We start from the raw sequence: 26078 nt of genomic DNA on the forward strand, positions 1-26078 counted from the left end.
TCTTCCCGTGGCTGCTCATGAGCTCCGATGGAGCCGCCCCGTGCTCCGGGCTCGCTTCCGTCCCTGCTTCCTTCCCCCGATAAATTCAGCCATGCACCTGCCTCCAGGAGCGAGGCCAGCATTCCCCTCTTCCTTCCTCCAGGGCAGACAGATGCCCTCTCCACAATAACATATCCCTCCTTCCCCAAACCCGTCCCTCGGACCTTTTCCTCTCTCCCAAGTGACTCCTGCTTCCCCTCCCCACAGGTGGGATACCGGGTGGCCCTGGGACCGCGGGCTCTCCGCTCTGTGAGGTTTCCAAAACCTCACAAGAGGGGGTCAGTCCCTGAGCAGGAGGTGCTGCTCACGCCTGTGGACTTGTGGGGCTGCAGATGATGTAACTCCAACTCTCCTGCTGTTCTCCTGGCCCCTCTCCTTTGGCTCCAGACTGCCGAGGGTGGGAGGACCCCATCTCGCCTCCAAGTATTTTGGCTTCATCTTGCCTGGATGTAAATCCTGGCTATGAGTTGCCTTTGGGATCTTTACTATTTGGCCAAGCCCCCTCACTTTTGGATTTCTGCCCATTTTCTGCAGGGATTTCAGTTGAAAGTTTCCTCCTGGCTTGGCATTTGCTGTTGGGAGTTACATCTGCTCCACAGACCTCCACCTCCTGCTCACAAGATCTTTTCTTGTTTCCTGCATCCCAGGTCCCCAGGATGGAGGACAGCAGCATTGCTCAGCCCTTGCTGGGACTTGGGGTGGCTGTAATGAGCATCCAGCATTGGGGATGAGAAAAGACTTTGCCTGAACCTGCTGCAGTCAGGAATGTGGCTGATTTGCCAGTGACCACGAAGAGTCTGCTGGATTACTTGAGCTTGATCCTGATTTTAGGGGTGTTCCTTTGACCTAAGACTACCTGCAATGACTGTGAGAGATTCACTCATGAGCAGGGCAAGGCTGACGGGGAAGAGGCTCAGCTTGCGGGTCTGGGGAGGATGCACACACAGAGGTGATGTTATGGCTGTTGTACTGGGTTGGGTGGTGATGGTGGTGGTGGAAGCAACTGGACAGATGAATTTGACAGCTTGTGCTTCCCTCCTGCCTCAAGAGCTATGGAGAGCACTACAGCTCAGGGTTTTACTTTTTCTGCAGATGTGAGACACCTCAGCCATCTCATGCTGTAGGGGATGCAGAGCACAGATGAATCCTGCATGTCCTTGGTGTGTCCTTCTCCTGTCACTTGGTTCAGGACCTGCCCTTTAGCCATGTCCCAAATGGGGACAGGCAGAAAAGCAAGGGGCTTCTGAGGTGTGCAGGCTCCGGTCAAAAGTGATCCAGCAGTGGCTGCCCTATGAAATGGGCCCTACAGTGTCTTCTTCACTTCTAATAACATGCTGCTGCAGGTGCCAAAAGATTTCCATAGCACCTGCACCAAACCAGCCTCACAGAGAGAGGGAGGAAAGGAGAGTAAATGCCTCGCAGGGCTGGGCTGAGCTCCTCATGGCTGGCTGGTCTGGGAGGCTGCTGGATGAATGTATTTTTAAAGACTCCCTCTGAACATTGTGCCTCAAGAGCAAACCCTGGCATCACCTGCAGCTGAGAAGCCTTGTTGTGGGGAAAGGAGTCTGGATCCTGCAGAGACGCATCCTGCTGGATGCACAAGCTGCGTGGGGTTGGGAGATAGATAAACCCACAGCTGCAGCACCAGGGGATGCCAGGCAGCCTTCAGGGAATCAAAGCCTCGTCCTAGACCCTCCAGCTTTATGCAAACGTGCCCATTAGCCACATCCCCCTCGCCCTGTGCCCCACTCCCCAGCCCGCCCCATCACTTGTAAACACATGTAAGAAAGGCTCGAAACGTTTCCCTCACTAGAACCGTCCCGGTGCCAGGCGATCTGCAGACGTTTCAGTAAGGCCAGAGCGTCACACATGTCATCCCCTGGGAGCGACACGTCACCCCTGGGCGCCAGGAAGGGAACCGTGAGTGTCAGGGCCGTGCAGCATCACCCGTGGGGTGCCCCACGCGGGGCTCTGACCCCAGAGCCATCCCGGCTCCTGCCAAGCCGTCCCACGCTGGCTGGCCGCTCCTGCCGGCGCCGAGCGTACTGGCTCAGGCTTGCCTTTGCTGAGCAGGATTTAAATACCGCAGCGCGCTTCACAACTCACCCCACCTCCGACAAGAGACGGAAAGTAAGTGCCCCGTGCGGAGAAAGTTTTTACTTTCTTTTCCCCTCTCCGGCATTTCTGTTTTGGATGGCATCCAGCTTGGCCTGGCATGGAAACCCCCGGCTGTTTTTTTGCGTGTGTGCGGAGCGGGGAAGGATAAAGGGAGAGGGACGGTGAAAAGATGGGGGGAGGCGGAGAGGAAAACACTCCGGGATTTCATCTCCTTTCCGCAGCTCCCCGCTGTCCTGGAAAGCCGGAGCCAGCCGGCGGCACGGCAGCGCACGCCAAGAGGGATCTCAGCACCCCGGAATGGTGCGTGGGGTGGGTGCGAGTGAGTGCCCACCCCTGAGCCTGCGAGCCCACGGCGGCCGACGGTGGCGGCTGGCAGACCCGCTCCCAGGCGGGTTTTCCAGGGACAGCTGGAGCTGCCGGCGGGGTCAGGATGTGACATCACTGACCGGAGAAAATCCCTCGGCCCCGGTTTCTCTAGCGAAACCCCCGTGAGCTCTGGAGCGAGGCAGTTCTCCCTGCCGCTGTTGCTGCTGCGATCCCCAAACTGCCAATCGTCCCGAAAGAGAGCCTGGACTTCGTATCTTTTTAATTTTTTTTTTTTTTTCCCCTTTTTTCCTGAATAAGAGCAGAAAGCGCAGCGGAGGGATTTGAGACTGGAAGCCGCCGTGCCGGGGGATGAGGTGAGTCCTGGGCGGCAGAAAGTCAGCGCCGCAGCCCCGGGGATGCTCCCGGGGTGCTTCTCAGCACGAGATGGCCGAGACGGGTTGGCATTAGCCTAGGAAAGAACAATTCTTCACCCAGCCGGGCCACGGACGCCTGCAGAAGGCTCTTCCCCTTCCTCGGGGGTGTCCCAGCTCAGCAGCCAGCGTGAGCCTGTTTCGGGGATGCTGGGCAGGGGTCCGTGCCCCTGAGAGGCGGTGCGCGGGGCAGGGGGGTCCCTGGGGGCAGGGGGGTCCCTGGGGGCAGGGGACAGGCAGGGGACAGGCAGCACACGCCTTTCCCGGACGGGACAGCCCCGGCAGCGGCTTTGCCGGTGTCGGAGCGAGGGCGGAAAGTTGTGGGCGGAGGAACCGGGTGAGAGCGAGCGGTGGGGATGGGTTTTCCGCAGCTGCCTTATCTCCTCTCGTCTTCCTCCCTGAGCTCGCAGGCCTGGAGCTCCCGGTGTTTGGAATTACGGCTCTGACAACAGAGTAACCACCCGTGGGACTGAACCAGAGCTGTTGGACGCCACTGAGGCCATTGGACGCTTCAGGGCTTGCAGCAAGTTACTGGTAGCAGCAGTGAGATCTCAGCTCCCAGGAATGAGGTACCCCCAAAAAAGCCCCCAGCCCCACTGGGTATCGCATAAAATGAGCGGGACATGTTCCCTCTAACCTGGAGAGACGCTGCTTTGCTTTTCTGCTTGGAGGTGTCTTGTGCGATCCGGGAAAAGCTTCATTGGTGCTTCTGGCCGAGAGCTGCTGCTCTGCTGGCGGTGTGGCAGGGAGGCAGGGCACGGGCAGGACAGCAGGGGGACAGCAGGGGACATCTGTAGGGCGGGTGTAAGCTGTCCCGTTCCTGGAAGCCATCCAGGTCCGTCTCTCACGAGCTGGGGATTTCCAAGCACCATGTGAGTTGGGGGAAGCACCAGCACAGCTTCCCGCTGGCAGCTGTCCCCAGCTGGAGCGTGGGGGTCTGAGTCCTGCTCTGCCTCTGCTCCAGGGATTTCTGCTCGTGGATGCTCTCATGGGTCTCTGCAGCACGAGGAAGGTTTGGCAGCAGGGAGATGCTGCTGAGAGCCCAGGGCTTCTCTGAAGCTCCCCCAGCCCATGTGCTGGGCCTTGATCCCCCGCCCGGCATTTTGCCTTGGCTCGTTTCCTGGAATTTTCTATCGTTTAGGTTATATTTGGGAGCAGCAGCCAATAACCCCGTTTCTCACGGACAGCCCAGCTGGGGCTTGGCTCCAGACGAAGCACAGAGGGAGTGGGGCCGGTGCCCCAGGACTCTGCTCCCCAGCACCCTCCTTCTGCAGCCCCCCTTCCTTAGACGATTACAAGGCTGGAAAGGCTTGTGAAAAGAGGGAATACGCTCCCTTCTCTGGAAGCATCATTTGCCCACCGTCCCTCCCTGGGTCAGGGCTGCAGTGTCTGCACTTCAGGGTTGCCTGGGAGAAGTCTTTGGGGTCCCAAGAAGCAGCCCTGGTTGCAGAGATGCTCTAGGGGAGTCTGATGCTCTGGACTTCTCTGGGGCTTGAAGGGAAGCTCAGGACAGGGCTGCTGACTCCTCAGCCAGGCAGTGAGGCTTCCTAGAGCAGTGAAAAGCCAGCTGGGGCCAGCAGGTTTCTGGGCAGACTGTCCATCTGGAGGCTGTCTGTCTGTCTGTCTGTCTGTCTGTCTCAGGGCTCTGGCACATGGTGGCTGAGCTGACGCTGTCCTCCTGTATCTGGGATGGGGCTGGGTGGGACTTTTACACTGCCTGTGGTGGGGAAAAGGGAATCCCCTAAAGCAGAGAAGCATTAGATATTTGGGTGCCCCAAAGGCAAGATCCCCTGGGGAAGCCCGAGGGGGATGTGCAGAGCTGGTGGTAATTAACCTGCACTTTGCTCTAAGGTGCCTGGAGCTGGACAGGTCTTGCTCTGCCTCCCTGGCCTTTTCCCAAAGCAGTGGCAGCTGGGGTCTCCCTGCAGGCTGCCCACAGTGCTGGACCCCTCGTTGTGGCAGTTTCCAGGCAGGTGCTTGTGCCAGTGTGTCACTGTCTCGGGATGGATCCAGGGAGGATGCACTTGGCACTGGAGCCGTGGGAGGTGCTGGTGTCAGGGCTTTCCTCTCTCCTTACCCTTCACGGTTGTTAGTGCTTCCCAGAGACACTTGCAAAGCACTTTTCCCCCTGAAGCCTTTGCTGTTGCAGCCCTTTAATATAGGGGGAGCCAGGGGAGGGAGATCAGTTTTGAAACTGGGGACACTGAGGCAGGGAGCCGGGAACAGCACCGTGACCATCATCCTGGAGTCTGGCAGTGCATCTGTCTGATCCTTCCTGCTGGGTTTCTGACTAAAGCTTATTTGGGGTCAAAGCCCAAAAAGGTTTTCTTTGGTTACCTTGCCCCCACGCCTGCAGGACTGTGAGGACGAAGCCACTCTCCCACAGCTCTGCCTGCTCTGCCCTTTTGTTTTGTCGTCTCTGAACAGATCTTTCAGAGTTGTTTTTAATTTACAACAAAGCCTTCGCCTTATTGTGTTCCTCTGTGGTTTTCAAACGATAAGAAGAAAAGAAAGTAAGAAAGAGAGCTAGTTTAGATAAAAACCAAAACCAACCCTCAAACCTGAAATTAGCAGCTAAGTCTGACCCTGAACTTGCATCTCTCCGATCCAGTTCATTTCCTTTTGTCTCTGGACTTGCCAGCAGTCTGGGACATCAGTTTTTCACATGTCTGTGCCTGCTACCTCCCCAGCAGCGGTTCTGTCTTGTCCTTGCACAGCTTAACCCTGTGTGCTTTTCTGGTTCTTGCTAAACCCCACTGAGTTTTGCTTCTGCTGCTGCTTTTCAAACCAGCAGCGGGACTGAAGCCAGCAGCAAAAACAAGGGCAGGACTGAAGCCCAGCAGCCTTCATGGACAGGGATGGGATTTGTGGCCACTCAGCTGGGTTTGTAGCCAAGCTCCTCAAAGCCAAGGCTATTTTGGGAGCGTGGATGGGGGGGTGAGCGCTAAGGATGCCATGGGTGGATGTCCCATGGGCAATGTCAGTCTCTTTCCTTGCAGAAATTTGCTCATCCTCTTCCAACCATCCTCTTCCAACCATCCTCTCTGGGGACACAGGATGACAGCTGGGCAAGTCTCCAGCTCCACCTGCTTCACTCCCTGTCCACTCCCAAGCATAGGATGAGGTTTGATTTGGGGGTTTGCAGATGCTTCAGAAAGGGATTTGTGACCCCCCGGAGTGCCAGCACCACCCTGTGATGGGAACTGCGGCGTGGGGAAGAGGGTTTGCAGCCTCTGCCAAGGTTCCTCTTGGAGAAGCTTTGATTTTGCATGTGGGAACTGAAGGCAGGGAGCTGCAGGCTGCTGCCACGGCGCTGCCCGCGCCGGCTGGGGCGGGACCTGCACGGTCATGTTGTAGGAAGTTGCTGTCTAAGCTTGCTGGATGGCCCTGCGCCCTTAGGATTTCCCAAGACAGGCAGTGTGAGCGGTGATTAGGACTTGGACGGCTCTCCTGCCCCACCCCAAGCCCCAGTGGACCACGGCAGGATTTCTAGGAACACGATAGCCCTGAACATCAGACTCAGCTGAACTTTGCACCACAGACCTTGGAAGATCTCCCATTTTCCGTTTCTTTACGTGGATCTGCCCCAAATACTTGGTCAATGATGGAAGAGCACCGGGCCGGACGCATAAAGGTGGAAACTGGGAAAATCTGATTCTGCATTGGCTGAGGCCCTTTTCTGCAAGTTAGACTCTGGATGTGCCTGGGTGCATTCACAAAGGGTTTTGCTTTTCTTCCCAGAAAATGGGTGGGTGCTGAGTCTCTGCCTGAGGGGAATCTGAGGCATTGGTGACTTTGCAAAGTGTGTTTGCTCCAAGCTCATGCATCCCATCTCAGTGCCCCACCTGCAAGGACCAGAGCTGGGATCTCATGTCCTGCTCCTGGGCACCACTGCTCCCGTATTTCCCTCTACATCCATCTCTCTGGGCAGTGAAAGCTCTGAAGCAAGGTGGGGAACAATTATGTGTTCTTTGGCTCCGTGCCTCTCTCTGCTTCTTCAGGTCGTAAATCCCAGGATGTATTTTTGGCTTCATGTTAAATGTAATTTCTGGAGAACGTTTTTCTCCGGCAAAGATGAGCAAGGTCTTTTAACGACTTGTTGATTTGGTAGTGTTGATGATGAGGATCCTGGGCAGAAAACCACTGCCTGGGGAGCAGAGAGGCTGCGGTGCCGCGCTGGCATCCTGCAGGATCAGGGGCAGATCGGCTCCTGGCACTTGGGCAGCAAAGGGTTTTACTCTCCATTCCCACTCAAACAGATGCGTGGTAGGAAGACACCTGGCAGATGTTCAGCAGTTTTGTTGCTCTTTTTTTTTTTTTTTTTTTAACTGGTGTTTTATTCAGCTGGTGCTGGACCACAAAGCACATTCCCACCTGCCTGATGAGTGAGAGCAGCTTGCAGGGTAACAGAGATCCAGCTGTGGATGATGCAGGGACGTTGATTCAGTTGCAGATGAGTTACAGGTCTGGCTTCAGCAGATGACACGTTTATTTCCCAGTCAGTGGAGGACTCGCAGTGTGAGGCACTAAAAGAGAACTGATTTCACTGCTGTCAGCCCCTGCAAGTGACACGTTTGATGGGATGTCATCTGCCAGGGTGGCTGCTCATCACCATGGAACAACCCAGTCTCTGCATGGAAGAATCTGCAAACAGCAACAGCTCCTGATGGAAGATGGAGCCAAGGCCAGCAGAAATGGTGACATAGAGAAATGTCTGTTGGCATGACTTCCCTTGCCGAAATTCCAGGGAAACCTGGCTGCAGGGCCAGGCACTGCTCAGCCCCATTATTCCTGCTGAGTGCCTCATCCTGAGGGTATCCCAGCACTTCCTACGTTACTAAATTAGGATCCCTGTTGCAGTGGTTATATATAAATAGATATGTATGTATGCATACATATTTTTGAAAGTGTTAAGTGTTTGCAAACTCCCCAGAAGGCTTTTTTTAGAGGTGTTATCAACAGGATGTGCTTGAATATGTGGAATCCAGGAAGCCCTCGACAAGAGCTTTCCTTTAGAGCCTCACTGTGCCCAGAGTCCCCTGGCCTCCCACGGGATCCAAAAGGACTGCTGTAGCACAGGCCATTCCACAGGGACAGAGAGGAGTCATGACATCATGCTGGCTTCATCAGCTGGCATTTTGGAGAGATCCTGCTCTTCTTTTGAAGTGGGAAACAAGCTCTTTGCCATGGTTGGAGCCAGTTGCTGGGAGCAGGGGAAGGAAAAGCAGCCAAGAAACATCCCTCAGTCATTGCCCTGAGGCAGTAAATGAGAGTGACAGGGATGTGGCCACTGAAATCCCACCCAGCCACAAGAGATGGGGAAGGCCTGCAGATCCCCTGGTGTTGAAGTCATACTGCAAATGTTGTGTGTTGGCCATGACCCCCTCTGTAGGGCAGAAGGCACCTAAAAACACACGGGTTTTTGTACCTGGCTACAGCAGAACGTGGTGGGGTTTGGTACCACTGTGAGCTGTGTGAGGGTGGCAAAGCTAAGCTCTGGCTCCAGCCTGTGGGAAAGGCAGTGGTTGTGCGCTGATGGCATTCATGCTGGGCTTGCCACCCACACCAGGGTGTGCATCCATGACAGGGTTTTACACGTGCTGGCTGCAGAAATCCCTGCCAGGCAGATCCTGCAGGCATTGGCATGATCACTAGGTCCTACTGCCTCCCAGTGATGACCCCGGGGTGAGCCTTAAGGGGAACAGAAGGTTTCACCTGGGAGATGTTTAGCTGATCACAAAATAGGACCTGCCTCGGGCTCAGGACTGAGTTTAGAAAACAGAATTTAAATAGCAAGCTTTTGGCTATAGTTGTCTTTTTAATGATGAATGTTCATCTAAGGTTCGCACTATTCCCTCCTGCTTGTAACTTCGGGTCAGTCACTTCCCTTTTCCATAAATATTTTCCTTCCTTTTTCTTAACTGCTTCTTCATCTCTCCCCATCAGGGGGAGGCTGTTGGAGGACTTTCTCTTCCTTAAGCCTCAGCAAGGCATTATGCACCAGCAGGCCTTGGTCTCACATTAACACCGCTGGTGATTAATGCAGGTAACAAAATGCACAATTTCAGCCTGTCCAGGATGACAGCCTTGGGCGGATGGGATTTCCACTGGATTTCAGGGAGGAAAAGGAAAATATAGCCCTCATCTGTGCTGCTAATCTTGGGCAGGAAGGGGTGAGCTCAGCACTTAGCTGAGCCCCGGAGTCACCCGGAGCATCAGCTCCAGCACACCGAGGGCTGGGTGTGCATTGTGTGCATGCCGGGAGAGCCGGCGGTATCCTGGCAATGTTGTTCTGCTGTGCTGGGCTGCGTTTCCCTTCTTCGGATGTGGGTTTTGTTTTCTTGGACAAACACAGCAGGCAGAACAACAAAAACAATCCCCCCTTTTCCCACTGATCCTGGCGCTGGGGCTGTGTGAACCAGCGGCCAGCTGCGGTCGCAGCGTGGTCCCTGGGGCCTCTCTTGCCAGCCGCTGCTGCAGGGTCAGGGGTTATTTGTACTGACAAGTCCCTGGGAAAGAGATGCTTCCCCTTTGCCAGGAGAGGAAAAGGCCACCAGAGCGGGGCTGCCCGAACTGGTGAGCTCTGCTGGTAGCACGGCTCGCACTTTATTGCGCACTTTATTGTTGGTAAAAGCCTGCAGGGAAGAGGTTGGCTGGAGCCTGGCGAGCTCCTGGGGTGCTCAGGAGGGAGGAAGGGCTCTGTCTGCCATCAAGCCTTGCATGGGGCACGTGTGGCAGGGCTTCCCCTCTCCGGTGCCAGGAGCTGCTGCGTGAGGTGGCAGCAGATGCCCCAGGTCACCGTGGTGGGTGTGAAGGGGCCAGAAGCTCGCTCCAAATCTGTGTCCCCATGTGCTGTCAGAGCAGCGGGGTCGGACAGCGTTCTGGTGCCAACCCCTGCAAGCGTGTCCACACGTGCAGCTGCCTTCACGTGTGACTGAAATGCGTCTCTCTCTCCTCCCAGAAACCTCCATCCCTGAAGACCCCAGCCCTGGGTTTCATGTCGCTCTGAGCCTCTGCCCTCACCCTGGCTGGCCCTGCCCGCAATGGCCCTGTGTCTCAAGCAAGTCTTCAACAAAGACAAAACGTTCCGCCCCCGAAAGAAGTTTGAGCCGGGCACGCAACGCTTTGAGCTGTACAAGAAGGCCCAGGCCTCGCTCAAGTCCGGGCTGGACCTGAAGGCAGTGGTGCAGCTGCCTCCCGGCGAGAGCATCAACGACTGGATCGCCGTGCACGTGGTGGACTTCTTCAACCGCATCAACCTCATCTACGGCACCATGTCGGAATACTGCACGGAGAGGAGCTGCCCCATCATGTCCGGGGGGCTCAAGTACGAGTACAGGTGGCAGGACGACAGCAAGTACAAGAAGCCGACCAAGCTGTCGGCCCCGCAGTACATGTGCATGCTGATGGACTGGATCGAGATGCTCATTAACAACGAGGACGTCTTCCCCACCAGGATAGGTGAGTGTGCTCTGGTTCCCTGCAGGAGAGCTGGGGCTGTGCCTGGTGCGGGTTCCCAAGCTGCTGGTGCACCTCAGGGTTGGTTTGGACGAACTTTGCGATTCGGAGTATCGTGGCGTTTCCTGTTCCGGGTGTTTCTCAGTGCCTGTCCCACACCCTATAGCTCCAAACTGAGTTTGGGATTTCTCATCCTACTGCTAGGGGATGCGGAACACAATGTTGTCCTTTCCTGTGCTTGCACTTATCCCGTGCTTGTGAGAAATGAAGGCTGGTAGGTCGTTAGCTTCCTTGCCTTTCCTCAAGAGGTTGAGCTGCAGGGCTGGTTAGAGATGATCACCACGTCCCTGCGTTTCTCTCACATCCTGCTATGTAGCTGAGGCACTGCTTGAGCAGAGATGCCCGTCCCCAGGAGGGGGCCTTGCCACTGCCAAGGCCCAGGGTGTATAATGCACATCTACAAAAAGTGTGGCCTTAGGAGCAGCAGCTGCCAAAGGCCACACAGCTTTCAAACTGACCCCTCTGCTGCTGCCCTGCAATGCTCAGCAGCTGCCAAGGCTGATTTTAGCTGCTACTTAGCTGATTTTTGGCCATTGGAGAGATGAGTTCAAGGGTTGGAGTTAATGGGGCTTCCAGAGTCTTAGGTCATGCCTTGGAGAGGTTGTTTTTCAGATGGAACATGAAGCTACTTGAATGTAAAAAAAGATTTAAGGAGTTTTTGGGGGAAGGACATAGCTTTGCAAGTTTGCTTGACCTTTTTTTGTTTGCCAAGCACACAGAGCCATATGAAATCAGTGCAGCTTATTATCAAGATTTTCATTAATGTGCTGGGAAGCACTGAAGAAAATGGTCTGTGTGGGATTACTGGCATTACTCACTGTTGTAGTCCCGTTTGGCTGTGCTGTGCATGTGGTTGTGTGTCTTTTTAAGGAAAGTCTCTGGCCCTTGGAGTCTGAGAGAGGTTGTGGGTCTCTGCAAGCAAGAGGGGAGGCAGTGCCTGCAGCCTGGTTGTGCCAAACTATTTTGGCTTTGGGATGGGGTGACTCCCCCAGACCCCTGATCTGATCTGATCTGATCTGAGCTGACCTGACTGCTCTGGCTTTGCCAGGAGTTAGGGTGGGAACCTAACTTGAAACCAAGACCAGCAGGCGCTCATTGCCTTCTTCCCCTCACTCTGGGGCAGGCAGGGTGGCACAGTGCCAGCTCCTCACGCTGGAGGACAGGCAGGATGCCTTTGGGCTGTGTGGGAGATTCCCAGGAGATTCCTGGGATACACTGGGGGCCCTCACTGTGCTATGGAGGGATCTTTCCCTCATGGGCACGGTGGTGTCCGTGCACTCCAGTGAAGGGAGGGGGCTGAAGTGTGGCTGGCTGACAGTGTCCGTGCAGGATGCTCTGGAGCCCAGCTGTGCTGGGGACAGCAGAGTCCTGTTCATTCTGGCTGCACAGACTTGCTGCTGCTGAGGGCTGAGACAGCAGCCACGGGAGCAGGGTAGGTGTTCTTCTTCCTGAGGTGGCTTGTCCTCAAGGAGAAGATCTGCATGCCATTAAAAGCAGAGGCACAGATGTGGATTTGCTCTGTTTTCCCTCCAGGCAGAAAGGAGTGTCTTGATCCCATTTCATGCCTTTCAGGTGGGACTTGGGACGTGATGCTGCTTGATCTGGGGAGTAAAGATGTACAGGGAGTATTGACACCTCAAAAAGCAGGCAGCCGTGGGAGGGAACTGCAGCACCCTCTGCTCTCCCACATCTCTCTCTCTGAGGTGCAAAAGCCTAACACAGTCACGGTCCTGGTGGCTTTTGTCTCATTTCTGGCACTTCTCCCTCGGAGCTGTAGCACATCCTGATGTAGGGAGGGATGGCTGGTACCTCTGGTTTCCGCTTCTCCTTTCGTTTCAGTTTGGGGGCAGTTCTCAGTGAGATCCAGGATGACTGTAGGTGAACATGGGTCAAATCCACTTTTTTCTCTTCAAAGGCTGTTCCTGGGGCCCCTTTTCCAAGCCCTTTTGTTGTGGGGACTCTTGTGTCCCCTGACTGACTTCAGGCTCTGTGTCAGCATGTCTTGATGGTTTCAGCCTCACACAAGTGAAAGGGAACTCGGGCTGAGGTTGCACTCTAAAACACAGGAAAGGCTGTAGGGGGAGGCAGGGGGAGGAGGGAGCTGGTGGCACTTTGTCATCAGCGTGTCCCCAATTATCTGCCTTTCACTGTCCTGCCTTGTTCACTGGGTAATTGCTTGGCAGCTCTGGCATTTCAGAAGATGGAGTGTTTGTCTGAAGGGAAATGCATTGGAGGACAGAGGAGGCTGGCCAGGATGTGGGGCTCAGGGACAGCGGCCAGGGTGACCAAACAGAGGGGCTTAATCTCTCTCCTAAAGAGCAAGCCCTTGGGAAAAGACCCAGGATGAGGGGAATAAGGCACTGAGAGGACACAGAGGAGAGGTGAGCTGTTTTAGGAGGGGAAAGGAGCTTGATGAGGTGATGAGGGGAAATTACAATTGTTATGCTTTGGAGTTGTGGTGAGACTCTTGGATGTTTGAAGCAGAGATGGGATTTAGCATGAAGATTTGTTTCACTCCTGTTTGTGCTGGAGAGGTCCCTGGGCACAGCTGCCCGCTGTCTCAGCTGGTGTTTCATGAGCTTTGTGCATCTCAGCTTTCCTTCCTGGCCCCTCTTGGTGGCAGTAAAGCTGCCCCAGCACAAAGATTTCCCTGGCTAAGGCCACCTGACTGCAGACAAAACAGACTTTTCTCTTTTTTGAATTTGTTTTTCTTAGAAACAGCAAGCGTTCCCCAAACTCACAGACATTGTGGGAGGCTATCAGCACCCTCCTCCATCCAAGAGCCACAGAACCTAAAGCAGCACATGATTCAGCAGGGCTTGCTGGTGGGCTCCTGACAGCTGAGAGGTGTCTCATGGGTCAGAGGGGAAAATCTTTCACCCTGGGGTGAGAGGCTCAGCTAGAAATGAGCAGAGATGGTTCACTGACTTGTAGGTATCACAGGGGAGACCTTGGCTGGGGTAAATGGACCCAGCTCCAGTGACCAGAGCAGAGCTGGGCTGGTTTGCACATCAAAGCATCTGCTCCTTCACACATGTCTGAGGTGGGAGGGGAGCAGAGTGGCAAACACTTTTGGTTTGGCCTAGCTGCGTGATGCAGAGCTCTTGCCAGCTCTGCGGTGAGGCCAGAGGGACAGCTGGCATCGGACACGGCAGGAAGGGAGCCCGACACCAGCAGACACTTTGTGACCTGGCAGAGTTAACCAGCAGCCCTTGGATGGCACCAGTACAAAATCCCTATGGTGGAGATTATTAGCAGGTCCTGGGGGAGCTGCCCAGCCTCCTGCATACCACAGCAAGGGTTTGGGAGATACTGTGTCTTCCCCATGCCCAGGGAAATCTACCTGCAGGGCTCTATCCCACTGTCTAATCCTTTCTCTGGAGTGGAAACCTGTTTGTCAGCCAGTTAAGATGAGACAAATCCTTGCATAGTGTGAGCTATGCCAGCCTGATGGCTACAAACCTACAGAAGCAGCAGCTTTCCCAGACAACCCGTATCGTCTGGTGTGCACTACTGCTTTGTTTCCATTCTTCCAGCCAATGCAGCTGTCCTGAAAAATACATTTAAATAGAGAGTAAGCATTTTTCCCATGCAGGGAGAAGAATAAATGATTCTGCAGGTGTACTTTCACCAGCTGGTAAAACGATATCAGTAGATTTATTCAGTGAGTGGCCACACGAACAAATTATCACCTGGAAAATACCCTCTCCTCCCAGTAATCGTTCTGCCCTGCGTGCCTGGTCTCGGGGAGCTGCTGGATGGTTGGATGGGGTTTCCAGGGTCCTTGCTGTGTCTGCACTGGCCAGCCCAGCATCAGGCTGCTGGTTGCACAAGGCCAGGTGTCCTCCATCAGCACCATCGTGGCTGCTGAATCCTCCCCGGCGCTAAGCGAGTGCAGAGGCAGCGTTTGGAGCAGCCCCGGGGCTGGAAACACCTCGCGCTCTCTGCCAGATCTGCCTGCGGCTCCACGGAGCACCAGCCGCAGGAGGTTTGGGAACAGTTCTTGGAAAGCTTTCCAAAGCTCAAGGCTGTCATTCAAGCATAGTCCCAAAACTATTATAAAACCAGAGGAAACCTGGTGCGAAATTACCCGATGCTTTCTTGCCGTAACAACAGGAGAAAAATGTTCAGAATTCAGCTGATTGTTGGTGTTCTCTCAGCTGGTTCTTTTTTACATAGTTTTGGGGGTTTTTTTTCCCTGCTTTTTTTCTTCCAAAATTAATACCACACCAGCTTGCAGCTGCCATCATGCCATTAGTTTTAAACAGGGCTTTAAAGACTTATTTTTAGAAAAAATGAATCACTGAATGCCACGGTGGCCAAAGTGAAATTGAGAAAAAACAACAACAATTCATCATGAAGTTCACTGAATTACTGCATTTGCAGAGGAAAAAAAAAAAAATACAATTGCCAAGAAGCAAAATAGCTTCCCAGTACTGATTCATCATGAAAAAATTAAATTGGCTGGTGCACAAGTGTTGGGGATAGGAGATGGCAGGAAAGATCCAGGACCCTTTGGCAGTCCCTTACCCTAAGCACAGGCACTTCGTTACCTCTTATTTTCATTTCCTTTTACACATGGTTTCCTTATGTTTTGAAACAATCAGCACAGAGTGGAGAAAACAGATTCCTTGGAGCTTTAAATCATATCTTGGGATTTTCAAGCAAAAACATCCAAGACAAACTAAAGGTGCCAATTCATTTCAGGGCTGTGAGTCACTCTGCTTGGAGTGAAATTGCACCCGCTGCACCTACAGCTTTTGCCTTGGCTTGGAGCAGAAATTCTTCCTAATATCTAAACTAAACATCATGCAAGAAGAATCAGAGGGTGGCTGCTGCCTGCCAGACTGTGGGCTTGCTGCTGCTTTCTCCAAGGTTGCTGGATGGTGAGCACCAGGGAATTAAATGTAAAGGTAATTTCAGCGCTCTTAAATCAGGCCAGGTGAGCTTTGTGATGTTCTGCTGTCCCCCTGGGGCAGTTAGACCACCGTCAGTGGGATGAACTTGGATGGTGGTTTTTGGTCCCTGCAGGTGTGCAGGGTGGAGCAAACCCAAGCGGCGTCACCTCGGTGGGGTGGTTTGTCAAACCTGGAGGTCCATCCTGACTTTCCCCTGGCCTGCTGCATTTCTGCTAAGAGCACATCTCAGCCACGCAGGGCCTGTCCCACCAGGCTCATCCCCCTGTCTCATCCGTCTGCTCCTGTCCCTGGTTTGTGCCACCATGTGCCACCTTCGAGATGGAGCGAATCCCCTAAGCAAGGGCCACCGCTGCCCCGCTCCCAAATGCCATTTTTGGGTGCACTGGCCACCGATGGGGTCTGTCTGTGCTGGCTGTGGGGCTGATGTGCTGGCCCAGCCTGGCAGGGAGGTGGGAGCCCTGCGGGAGCAGCAGCTGCGGGAGCAGCCGCAAGGGCAGGAGAGGCGCGTGTGGCCGGAGATCCCGTCCCGTGCCTTCCCCGGGCTGGGACGTGCTGGCCGCAGGGAGGAGGCACAGCCTGCCCTGGCCGTGTCCCCTCTCGTGCTGGAGAGGATGTCACACGTGTTGTCTGCTGGACATCCGCTGCGCCGGCGGCGCTGAGCGGGGCGAGCCGGATTGATGCCGGATCCTTGTGCCGCTCTCAGATGCAGCCTTCACTGCAGAGCCCTTTGCTTTCGGCTCTGGGGAAGGGGATGGGGTGTTTCTCCAGCTCCCCACCAGCACGGCCAGTGCCTGCTGCGGCTGCTGTGGTTTCTCTCCGGGGCACTGGAGATCAGCGAGGCGCTGCTGGCAGAGGCAATCTGCATATCAGATATCCGCCCCGCTTCCTTCCCGGGGGGAAGCGCTTTGATGAGCTGGCACAGAGCCCTGTGCCAGATGCAGGGTCCAGTCAAGCATCCCTAGCCTGTATCGAGGGTCCTGGCACAGGACACAGACGCGGCTGCAGCACGGGGAGAGGAAGGGCAGCAGGACCCTGCTGTGCCTCTCTGGGCAGCTGTGCAAGCCAGAGGGGTGTTGCAGGGAGAAAGCGTCAGAGCCGGACCCGAGTGATGCCAGAGGACCATAGTGAGGGTGTGTCCTGACATGGGACCTGTAGAAATCCATTAGTGAGGGGCAGCCACCGCTCCAGCCTGGAGGGGACAGCCACGCACTGACACCTGGTGATGGACACAAAGAAGGGCAGCTCAGCGTCAGCCTCCCATGCTCCTGGTTCGTGTGAAACACAGGGGTTGAGAAGTCCAGGAGTGAGCTTGGAGGTCCTGGCAGCCTGATGATATCTTTCCATACATCATTAGGTTTAGGAGTTCAACAACTCTCATAGTTGCTGATGACTGAGATTTTAATTAGCTAACCTTTAAAGATTCTTTGTAACTCAAAATATTTTTGATTCTGTGATTTAAGCTAAATCTTTGTCCCCTGATGCAAAAGCTGCTTTTGCAGAACCCAGAATGTAGCTGGAGGTGTCTCTTCTCTAAGTCTCTCAGCTCCCAGCGTGTCCATGAGGACTTGCTGGTGACAGATGTATAAGACAAGACAATTCCTGGCTAACCTCAGGACAAAAGCTGTGGAAAGCCACTTGTCACCATCTGCCATGTCTGGAGGTGGCCGATCTGACAGCGGCATCTGCACCATAGATGCTGCTGGCCCTGGGAGCCTGAGATCTGTTTGATCTGCTGTTCACTCTCCGAGCTTATTTCCTTCTCAGCTCAGGACTGGGCTGAGGGTTGCTGCTTCCCTTCACTATCACTCTTTGCAGTTTGGTAATAAATCCCCAGTGATGGTCAGGTCAGATTTCTCCCTCACTGCCTGCTTTGGCTGGGGAGGCAGTGGTGACTGGGACGGGTGACAAACTGAAGGCAGCCAAGTGCCCTCCTGCCTGCTCCTGGGCACTTGCTGAGCTCCCAGCTTCCTCTGGTCCCAGGGACATGACAGGTTGTCTAGAGTATCTAGAACAGTGTGCATTCCCCAGCCACTTCCCAGAAATGTGTATTTACCAGCTAATATTTGCTGTGATGAGCTTTATTTAAAAAAAAAAAAAAAGTTTCTTAACTAGTTCTTCAAAGCTGGTCTGCAGGGATGACCCTAATGGCATGTCTGAGTCTCCAGCTGTGTTATTCCAGCTTTTATTTGCTCAGCAAATCCTCACTCAGTGCAGAAAGCTCAAATGAAGCCATTGATGGAGTGCTGTGACCCTCCTTGACTGCAGGAGAACCCGGAGAGCTCTCTGGTCCCTGCCTGTGTCAGACTAGCAGGCAAGGAGAGCTCTGTAGCCAAGGGTGCTGGGCAGAAGCATGCCTCCAGTCACATCTCTAAGGTGTTGGCATAGGGACAGCCTGGTTGCACTTTGCCAGATGTGAACACCTTTCCTGCAAAGTCCTAATGGATCCGTCAGAGCTGGCAGTGAAACAGGTCATGCTGAGGTCCCTGCTGCAGGAGCGGCCCTGGGGCTGCAGTGTGCTCGTGGTGATGCAGAGTAGTGGCCACAAATCAGTCTCAAAGCCACCTCTCTGTGTGATGCTGGGCCAAGATGTGTGTCCTTCTCCAAGTGGTGGCTGGTACATCCAGATGTGGCACGAGTGCAGACGCTTCGGCCCTGCCCTCTGCTCCAACACTGTGCATGCCAGGGAGGGAGACTGGGCGCTGCTCAGGGTGGCTCTGCTTTAGACCAAAAATAATTTTCTTTCATGAGTTCCAAACCCAACACCTGCCCAACCCTGGTGACTGAAAACAGGGTCCACACGTGATGTTGGAATGACGGAACCTTTGCGTTTGCCACCCACGGAGGAGAGGGGCTCGGCACTGCTGCTGGGAAACAAAACTGCCAGGAGCCTTTGGGAAAAAAACACAGCTTTAATTGCCTAGCAAGGCTGGTGGGAAAGATTCAAAGATAAAATTATCATTTTTAATTTTTTAGCTAAGAGATTTGCTGATGCTTTCCTGTGCACAAAATGTGTGAGCGGGTCACGGTTGAGCAGAGTTTGTTTGGAGGGATTTTCAAGAGGTTATGTGCTGCATTAATAAGAAGCTGAGGGAGGAGGCTGGTACAACCGTGGGAAGAGAGGTTTTTATTTTGTTCTTTGTGTATTTGCATTGAATTGCTCTGGGGAGAGGAGGAAGCCTCAGGAAAACAAATACCAGTTGTTTCATTCTCCTCCTCACAAAAAAAAAAAAAAAATAACAACCCCAAAAGTTTAGTGTTTCAAAGCCGTGTTTCCTTTAGAGATTTACCCCAAGGTTGCTGGCACTGATGGTATCACACCCAGAGATTTTCACTGTGATAGCAGTGTATTTTGAAAAGGATGGAAATATCCCACACCGTGTCCTTGTGTGGGACAAAGCTGGAAATTTAGAGCCAGGTGTGGTGGGTCCCATCTTATGAGGATATTTCAGGATTATACAGGCACAATGAAATTACAACCCAAACATCATTAAGATGGGTGGTTTTCTTCCTGATTTAATGAGACATTTTACTGAAATAAGGATCAGGAAAAAGGTTGAAACCCTACCCATTGCTGCTGATGCATCAGAAGTAATGTTTGAGGGTGTGAGGAGGAAGGAAAACAGTATGAGCCATGCTTTTGGGTTCAGAGGAAGGTATCTTTTCTGGTGAGAGATGGTTTGGCTTTGTTCATGGACCTGGGTAAGTACAATTGGACTTACGTCATGCCTGCGCAGGCTTGCAGGGGAAGGGCAGGCAGAGGGCAGAAGGATCTTCTGCCAGATTGCTCTGGATTGAGCCAGATGTGGAGAGATGTGGCCTCCCTAAATGCATGAGGAATTTTCTCTCCTAAGGCAACTCTCCAAATCCTGAGCCCCTGCCTGTGTTAAATTGGTAGCTGGGCAATGAGGGAATACGTGAGTAGAGACCAGTGGCACACTGCCCCAGTGTCACTCTTGGCATTAACCAAGGGTCTCCTTCCTTGTCATCTGTGACTGCCTGGCAAGCATGACACAGACATTTAAATGCTAACTGGGTTTTTATTTTGAAACATTGAAATGGCTTCCAATTTGCTTCTGCTTTGCAGGTGTTCCCTTCCCCAAGCAGTTCCAGCAAGTCTGCACCAAGATCCTCACCCGCCTCTTCCGTGTCTTTGTCCATGTCTACATCCACCACTTTGACAGCATCATCAACATGGGTGCTGAGGCTCACGTCAACACCTGCTACAAACACTTTTATTATTTCATCAGGGAGTTCAGCCTCATTGACCACCGGGAGCTGGAGCCTTTGGTAAGGACAGCCCTGGGATGGGGAGGTGGAGGGTGAGTGGTGTGGGCTGCACACAGCGCTGGTAGGTTCGGGTTGGGACTGGACTCCGAGCTGTGCTGACCCTCTCTGGACTATTTTGGCCACTGCCTGAGACACACAGTCTTGTTTTCTGTCCTGGGACCATCAGCATTAGTGCTGTGAGAGAGAAGTTCCCAGCAGCACCAAGGAAACGATTGATCCTTTCTTAAACTTTGCCTCTGTTGTCACAACTTCAGTACCCTTAGGGCCACCACAGGGTGGTGCCCCCATAGCGACTTGGTAGCTCAAATGCAATTTGCACATCAAACTGTTTCCAGCCAGTTGTGTCCACATGGCTTTCAGGAGTCAGATTTGGGCCGAAGTCTCTTCTCCACAGTTTTTCTTTTAGCATTCTCTGCTTGAGATCCTAGCATGAATGACACTGAGGCTGCAGGGAAGGCAAGCCCCTAGGACACACAGCTTCAGACAACTGTCAAGGCCATGCTGGAGAGACCTCACTGGATTCCCCTAGAGCCTCCCTTGGGAAGCAATTAGCCAGGCAGAAGGTGATAGCCCTTGACAACAGCAGGACTTGTGGGAAGCAGAGGCCAGACAGACCAAGGCTCAAAAACTAGAAAATGCACATGGTGGGTTTTGTAAGAGAAGCAAGTTTGTCGCAGACAAGGTCGAGTGTAGTCTGACCTAGGGAGGACATACTGCAGTGGGGAAAGAATTAATAGGAAACCCAGTAAGTTTGCATGCTGTGATAAGGGCTGGGTTGCAGAAAAGGCCATACCCAGCAGCAGAGAGTCAGGAAAGACCAAGAGGAGATAATCTGAGAAAGAGCTGAGGAGAGTCCTGGCTGCTTGCTTAGGATCTGGAGGTGGGGGAGATGCCCCTGCCCCTAAGTCCTAAGCACTTTACTCCTCTGCTTTCATTTTACTCAGTCAGTTTTCTGCCTGTCTGCTCTAACCATGATTTAGGGGGATGGAGAGATGATGATCTAATCAGGGGAAGCTTGAATGACAACAGTATCGACTTTAATTATTTTGTAGAATTCAATTGTAATACATTTTATCACAATGGCCTTTAGCTCCAGAAAATGGCAGCTCAGCATCAGTCTGTCCTCTGTCAGTGTTCCTCATGACAAACCTCTTCAGCATTGCTGTACAGTCCATAATAGTGTCATCCCCTTGGAGTGCTGCTTGCTAATGTGAATAATTAACAACTGGGAGCCAAAGCAGAGGCTGACTTTGCTAAATGGGCTTTCAGTGCCAGTGACTCACATGCAGCATGAGATGATTGATGGGTCTGCATAAATCTCAGGTGAACAGATTCTTTCCCTGTGATGCAAACACTGTCAAACTACAAGGAAATGAGACACATTTGTCCCTGGTCTACCTGTGTCTCATTGCCTGCCATCCAAGCCTCAAGCAGACCCAACCACAGGGTTGAGAGCAGGGACCAGGGAGGAGGAAGGACCTCCTTCCCTCAGGCAGTGAATTGCTTTAGGTGTGTATGAGTGTCCTGCAACCAGGCTGCCTCATCAGCCCAGATAGCTGCCCTAGCCTTGCATTTAGTTAGTCTCCATAATCCCACGACAGATTTCTAAGCTTTCCTCTGGCTAAATCTCCCTTTGCTGCTTCAATTTCCCTTTCGGCGAGCTTCTGTGAGATGTTATTTCTTAGCAGCAAGTCTTGGGAACTGAGAAGGAGATCCTTTGTACAGCAGAACTAGCAGAAGGCAGTGATTCCCTCTCTCAGTAATAAGGAGCATGGGGCTGGAGAGAAGCTGTGCACTTGCTTCCTTGAGGAGGGCAGCTCGTGGTGCTGGGCTGCAGCGCTGGCAGGGCTCCAGCTGGTTACACACTCAGGCAGAGCTGTGGGGATTTTCTGCTTCTGTGCCTGGTGTTGTCCTACTGGGACGGGCACAATGCTGTTGCAAGAGCATGTGCAGTCTTCTTGCCCTCTTCTTTTCCTTCCAAGATGTTTGCAAACATTTCCTGTTAGCAATGTGGTTTGGTAGCAGAGCTTCAGCTTTTCATTTGACGTCCAGGTTCTGCACTCAAGAGATTTTGCATGTTACTCCTACAGGAAAACCTTCTCTTTGCCACTGTCCCTGATGGATTTGAAAAACACAGTTCTCAGCACTGAAGATCAGTTTGCTGCTTCTGTCTCCTTTAGTCATATAACTAAAGGGCCTTTTATAGGGTTACTCAAGGGTCATCCTCCTTTCCTAGTTCTTCTTTTCTCAAAATTGCATTCTTCCTTCTCCACAGACCACTCCTACTTCCAGTCTATTTTGAGAGTACCTTTTAATGTGCAAACCTTCCTCTGGGGTGCATGAGGGGACCTGTGGGCACACAGATTCACAAGTCAAGAACCCAAGGAGCCAGAATCACAGTTTTCTCACTGCAGGATTTACGAGAAACTAATTGAGCTTTTTAAAGCAAGGACAAATGCCATCTTCCACCAGCAGAAAGCTGGACACCTTCCTGATGTAGCTGACATGATGCCATTCTGCCTAAAGAAAACAGTCTGTAATCCTAAACATAGCTTGGTCTCGCTGGAGGTTTCCCGTGGCCCTGTTATTAGCTCTCATTTGCATTGCAGTGTGACTGTGGGATCCCTTGCTGTAAGCACAGGTCTTCTGGGTGAGCTGTAGTCAGCTCCTGGAGCTGGGAGCAGCTCCGTGTTCCATCTCCCAAGGCTGCAAAGAGATGCTCTGAGAGTGGCATCACCTTGTCTGGCTGCTCTGCAGCTGAGCCAGGAGCAGGACCTCCGTCTTTCAACATCTCAGCCAAAGCTCTTTCCTTGGACTGCTCTCAAGGCTAGGGCACAGCCAAAATAGCCTTGTGCCACAGAGGCTGGGGAGAGTGCCAGGATGGAGCTGCTGAGGCAGCTGATTTCCCAGGAGAGCTGTCATGGGAAATAGAAAAAGGCTCCCCAAGACTCCCACGCTTCCTTCCCTGGGTTGGTTTTGGACACCTCCCAAACTGCCTGACACGTCACGCTACTCAAAACTGTCTTTTGCACTTACTGTTTCTTTCTTTCCTCTCCCCCTCCATGCAGAAAGAAATGACAGAACGAATTTGCCACTGAAGTCTGGCAGATGAACTCAGCTGGCTCACTCAGAGCCCGGTGGGACAAGACGCCCTGTGGTGGGAGACCTCTTCCTTGGACTTGCTCTGGGCATTCCAGCTCAGTGACCTATGAACACTGCAGAGGAGCCTCTTCAGGTCAGGGCTGAATCCTAAGTTTTCCAAGAACCTCTGGACAGATTTTTGTTTTCATGGATCCCAATCTCCGTTGTATGGTTCCTGTTTTAGAAAGCCACTGACTTACTGGAGAATGAGGGAAGTCCAGTTTACTTTTGCACACTCTTGATTTCTAAGACTCAATCTGACATCAAATTTTCAGCAACCTTCCCTCTCGTTTGTCCTCAGCTACACTGATCTCCAAATTTTTCATTAGCAATTCCTGCCCTGTGAGCAGGTGTGACCTTGGCTTCCAGGCATTGATTGGGTTTCTGGTAACACCTGAGATCAGCCCCACAAAGCTGGTGGTATTTCATCCCACTGCCTTCACATGGTTAGTTGTTGATGTGTGTACAGCATAAACAGAACAGACAATTGGGGATACAAGCATCAAAAAGTCACCCCAGGACATTGTGCTGTTTTTAAGCATGAGCTATGAATGTCTCCTGCCCTAATTCATGCTTTACCAAAGGGACCATTTTTCCCTTCAAGGGACTTTTCGCATTTGGGAGAGGGGACTTGATGATGTTCTAAGATGCATCCAGTACTGCTTGGACTAATGGCAAATGGCCCCATGACTGAGGAGGTGAACTAGGTCACTATTCAGTGTGATCAGCATAGCCTACCTGAGAAAGACTCAGAAACTGGTGAGAAGAAGCTGTTGCCACTAAACAACACTTTCAACATGTCAGCATTTCCTGAAGTGTTGTCTTGGCTCGAGATGGGCAAATGCTGGTTGTAGAAACTGTTGGTTTTCCATTACCCAACCTTCCAGCAGGTGAAGAAGGACTCATAAGAGACATCTCCTCTACTCGGTCCCCTTCCAACCCAATATTATTTTGTGATTCTTAAACCTTTTGGACCATCTGCAAGCATACAATTGCTACCTGATCTGTGCCATTACTCCCCTGAGAGGTCTCATGTTTCGAAATTTCCTCCCCTTCCGCTTGAAGTGCCTGATAAGTAGTGTTGTGTTCCCTGTGCCATTTTTATTTTGACAAAAAATGTTTTTATTTTTTCCTTTTTTATTGCTTTGGGGGAGTGAAAATCAATTTGTCTGAGCCACAGAATTGTTATGTTTGTGTTTCCTGCTCTTTTTCTGGGAAAGTTTTCTATATCTGACACAGATAATCTTTATATTCTGGGGTTTGCCCAATTTTGGGGTAGGTAGGGGATGTGGCTAAAAAAATGTAAATGTTTAGGCCAACATTAAAGTGCACAAGTGAATTTTTAGCGCTCAAAGCACTTACTTTGTTGTGAAAATCTATTTTTCTTTAATCTTGTGTACCAGATGTATATTTTTACACGGAAATAAAACAAAGCAATATGGACACAAAACCACCTGATCCATCATTCCAGTATCCTCTGTGTAAAACAATCAGGCAAAATCCAAACATTTGTTCTGTTACTTATTAAAGAAATATTAATAATCCAGGTGTACTTCATTCTTCCCTGATTCATCTGTATTAAACAGGTCTAATGAACAAGGGTAACTTGAAGAGTGGTTTTCCCCTGAGAGCTGCAGCACTGATGGATCTCAATGCCACGCTGAGAGCATCTCAGAGAATGGCTTAGCAGAGGCCAGTGCTGCTGGCCAGCATCCTCCCCCTGCAGGCTTTGCACCAGGATTCCCCTGGAGGCATTATCCCAGCAATTCATGGTGGTGAGCTTTACTCACTGCTTTTTGCAAAGGCGTGTAGGTCCTGGAATCCGTGTTCCTGCCTCTTCACATAAATCAGAACCGCAGGCACAAATTGTGGAGCAGAGGCACGAGTCAACAACAGCTCTGACAAGAAGCTTCTGCTCTCCTGAGGAGTGAAGCCTGGCTGGACTCAGAGCACAGCATCCTCTGGGAGCTGGGAAGGTTGGGAATTACGGAGAAGCTGTTTCAACAGTGGGGTCCAAGACATGAACTGATAGCAGCCTACAGCTACTTCCAGCTGAGGTACAAGGATGACAAAATCAAGCTCTTCTCAGCAGTGGAAGATAGTGAGACAGTGACCAAGAGCAACAATTTTCAGCTTGGGAGGTTTAACTTAGACAGTGGAAAACAAAATCCAAGGGAATGGTGCAGTGAACAGGTACCCAGAGAGAAAGTGCCAACCTTCCTTGGTTAGACAAGACTTGGTGTAAATAATTTCCATAAATAAATGAAGCACTGTAGCCTGCTTTTATTTTTGTCCTCCCCATAGTCCTGAGGCAATGGGTTCCACCAAGTAATTTATTCACTATGAATAGCAACAGGGAAGTGTACTTCAAACCCATGCCTGAGGATTTCAACCCTGCTGCTTTGGGAGTGCTTCCTGTTTATCTCCTCTACACCATGGAGCTCCTATAGATTCCTATGGAACAGAAAACACTATTTTTGGAAGATCAACTCACAGGCTTATCCCAAGCACCAATTTACAAAGAATTTCAAAGGTCTTGTTTTTGTTTTGTTTTGTTTTTTTCATTTCTCTCCTTTTTAATTTGTTTTACCAAAGGAAATAAAGCTCATGATTGTGCTGTGACAACTGTCTTCAGTTACTCTAGAAGCAGTTTAGAAAGGAGACAGGGAGATCATTCACTGCCAGAAAGGTCTTTTTGTTTCTCTCCAATAAACTGAGCTATTCCCCAGGTCCTCATCCATCTGAGTGCTTCCCAGCCGGGAGACTTTAAGGCCTGAGATATTTATGAAGGAGAAAGTGCTGAGATAAGTATCTGAGTCAGACTGCTCCTTTCAGGAGTCTCAAGTGTGCCTGTGAAGCTCCAACATCCCCAGAGCCTCAACAAACATCCCTGGGCAATTTGAAGGCAGACAGGAATCCTGGGATACATTAAATTTGCACATATCACTTGTTAGCCCCAGCTCCTCAAATGACTCAGCCGCCTGCCAGGTGCTTTGGACTCATCTGTCCCTGTGCACAATTCCTTGGTTCTTGTGATGAAGGGCAGATGTGCTGCTGCCAGGATTTTGTTTTTGTCTCTGCAGCCAACATTTCCTTTGGAACTGAACGAAAGGCTGTGGTGCTGGTCACCAGGTCAGGTAGAGGCTGGCATGGGACAGACTGTGCTAGGCAATATCTGCAGACATGGAGGAATTTAGGAACAGCTTTGGATGGGAGAAAAAGGCCTTGTGGAACAAAAGGGCTGCTGTCCCTGTTGCCCAAGGGCTTGGGCTCAGCCAGTGAAGCAAACTGCCTTTGGCCCGGCATAGGCAGGGATCAA

The 26078-nt window shown here is 52.1% G+C and overlaps 1 protein-coding gene across 5 annotated transcripts; it reads left to right on the forward strand.

Annotated features, from left to right (window-relative positions):
* Positions 1–1964: 1964 nt before the first annotated feature.
* On the forward strand, positions 1965–24378 carry MOB3C (MOB kinase activator 3C). Of its 5 annotated transcripts, none has more exons than XM_040073587.2 (6): positions 1965–2169; positions 2782–2837; positions 3298–3463; positions 9856–10355; positions 19416–19618; positions 22687–24248. In XM_040073587.2, the coding sequence occupies exons 4-6, from the start codon at positions 9938–9940 to the stop codon at positions 22714–22716; spliced, it is 651 nt and encodes a 216-aa protein (XP_039929521.1). In that variant the 5' UTR covers positions 1965–2169; positions 2782–2837; positions 3298–3463; positions 9856–9937; the 3' UTR covers positions 22717–24248. The 5 variants fall into 5 exon arrangements, with proteins under 5 accessions (XP_039929521.1, XP_039929523.1, XP_039929524.1 ...); XM_040073589.2 differs by having other exon boundaries at positions 2787–2837; XM_040073590.1 differs by having other exon boundaries at positions 2160–2169; positions 2787–2837; positions 3305–3463.
* Positions 24379–26078: the final 1700 nt, after the last annotated feature.

Source organism: Hirundo rustica, chromosome 9, assembly GCF_015227805.2.
Source record: "Hirundo rustica isolate bHirRus1 chromosome 9, bHirRus1.pri.v3, whole genome shotgun sequence".
NCBI classification, from domain to species: domain Eukaryota; kingdom Metazoa; phylum Chordata; class Aves; order Passeriformes; family Hirundinidae; genus Hirundo; species Hirundo rustica.

What these genes read in the sequence shown, in the direction of transcription:
- MOB3C (XM_040073587.2), top strand. Translation starts at nt 9,938, where the DNA reads ATGGCCCTGTGTCTCAAGCAAGTCTTCAACAAAGACAAAACGTTCCGC. An exon ending in CGTCTTCCCCACCAGGATAG is followed by an intron (nt 10,356 to 19,415) that starts GTGAGTGTGCTC and finishes TCTGCTTTGCAG; the next exon opens with GTGTTCCCTTCCCCAAGCAG. An exon ending in ACCGGGAGCTGGAGCCTTTG is followed by an intron (nt 19,619 to 22,686) that starts GTAAGGACAGCC and finishes CCCTCCATGCAG; the next exon opens with AAAGAAATGACAGAACGAAT.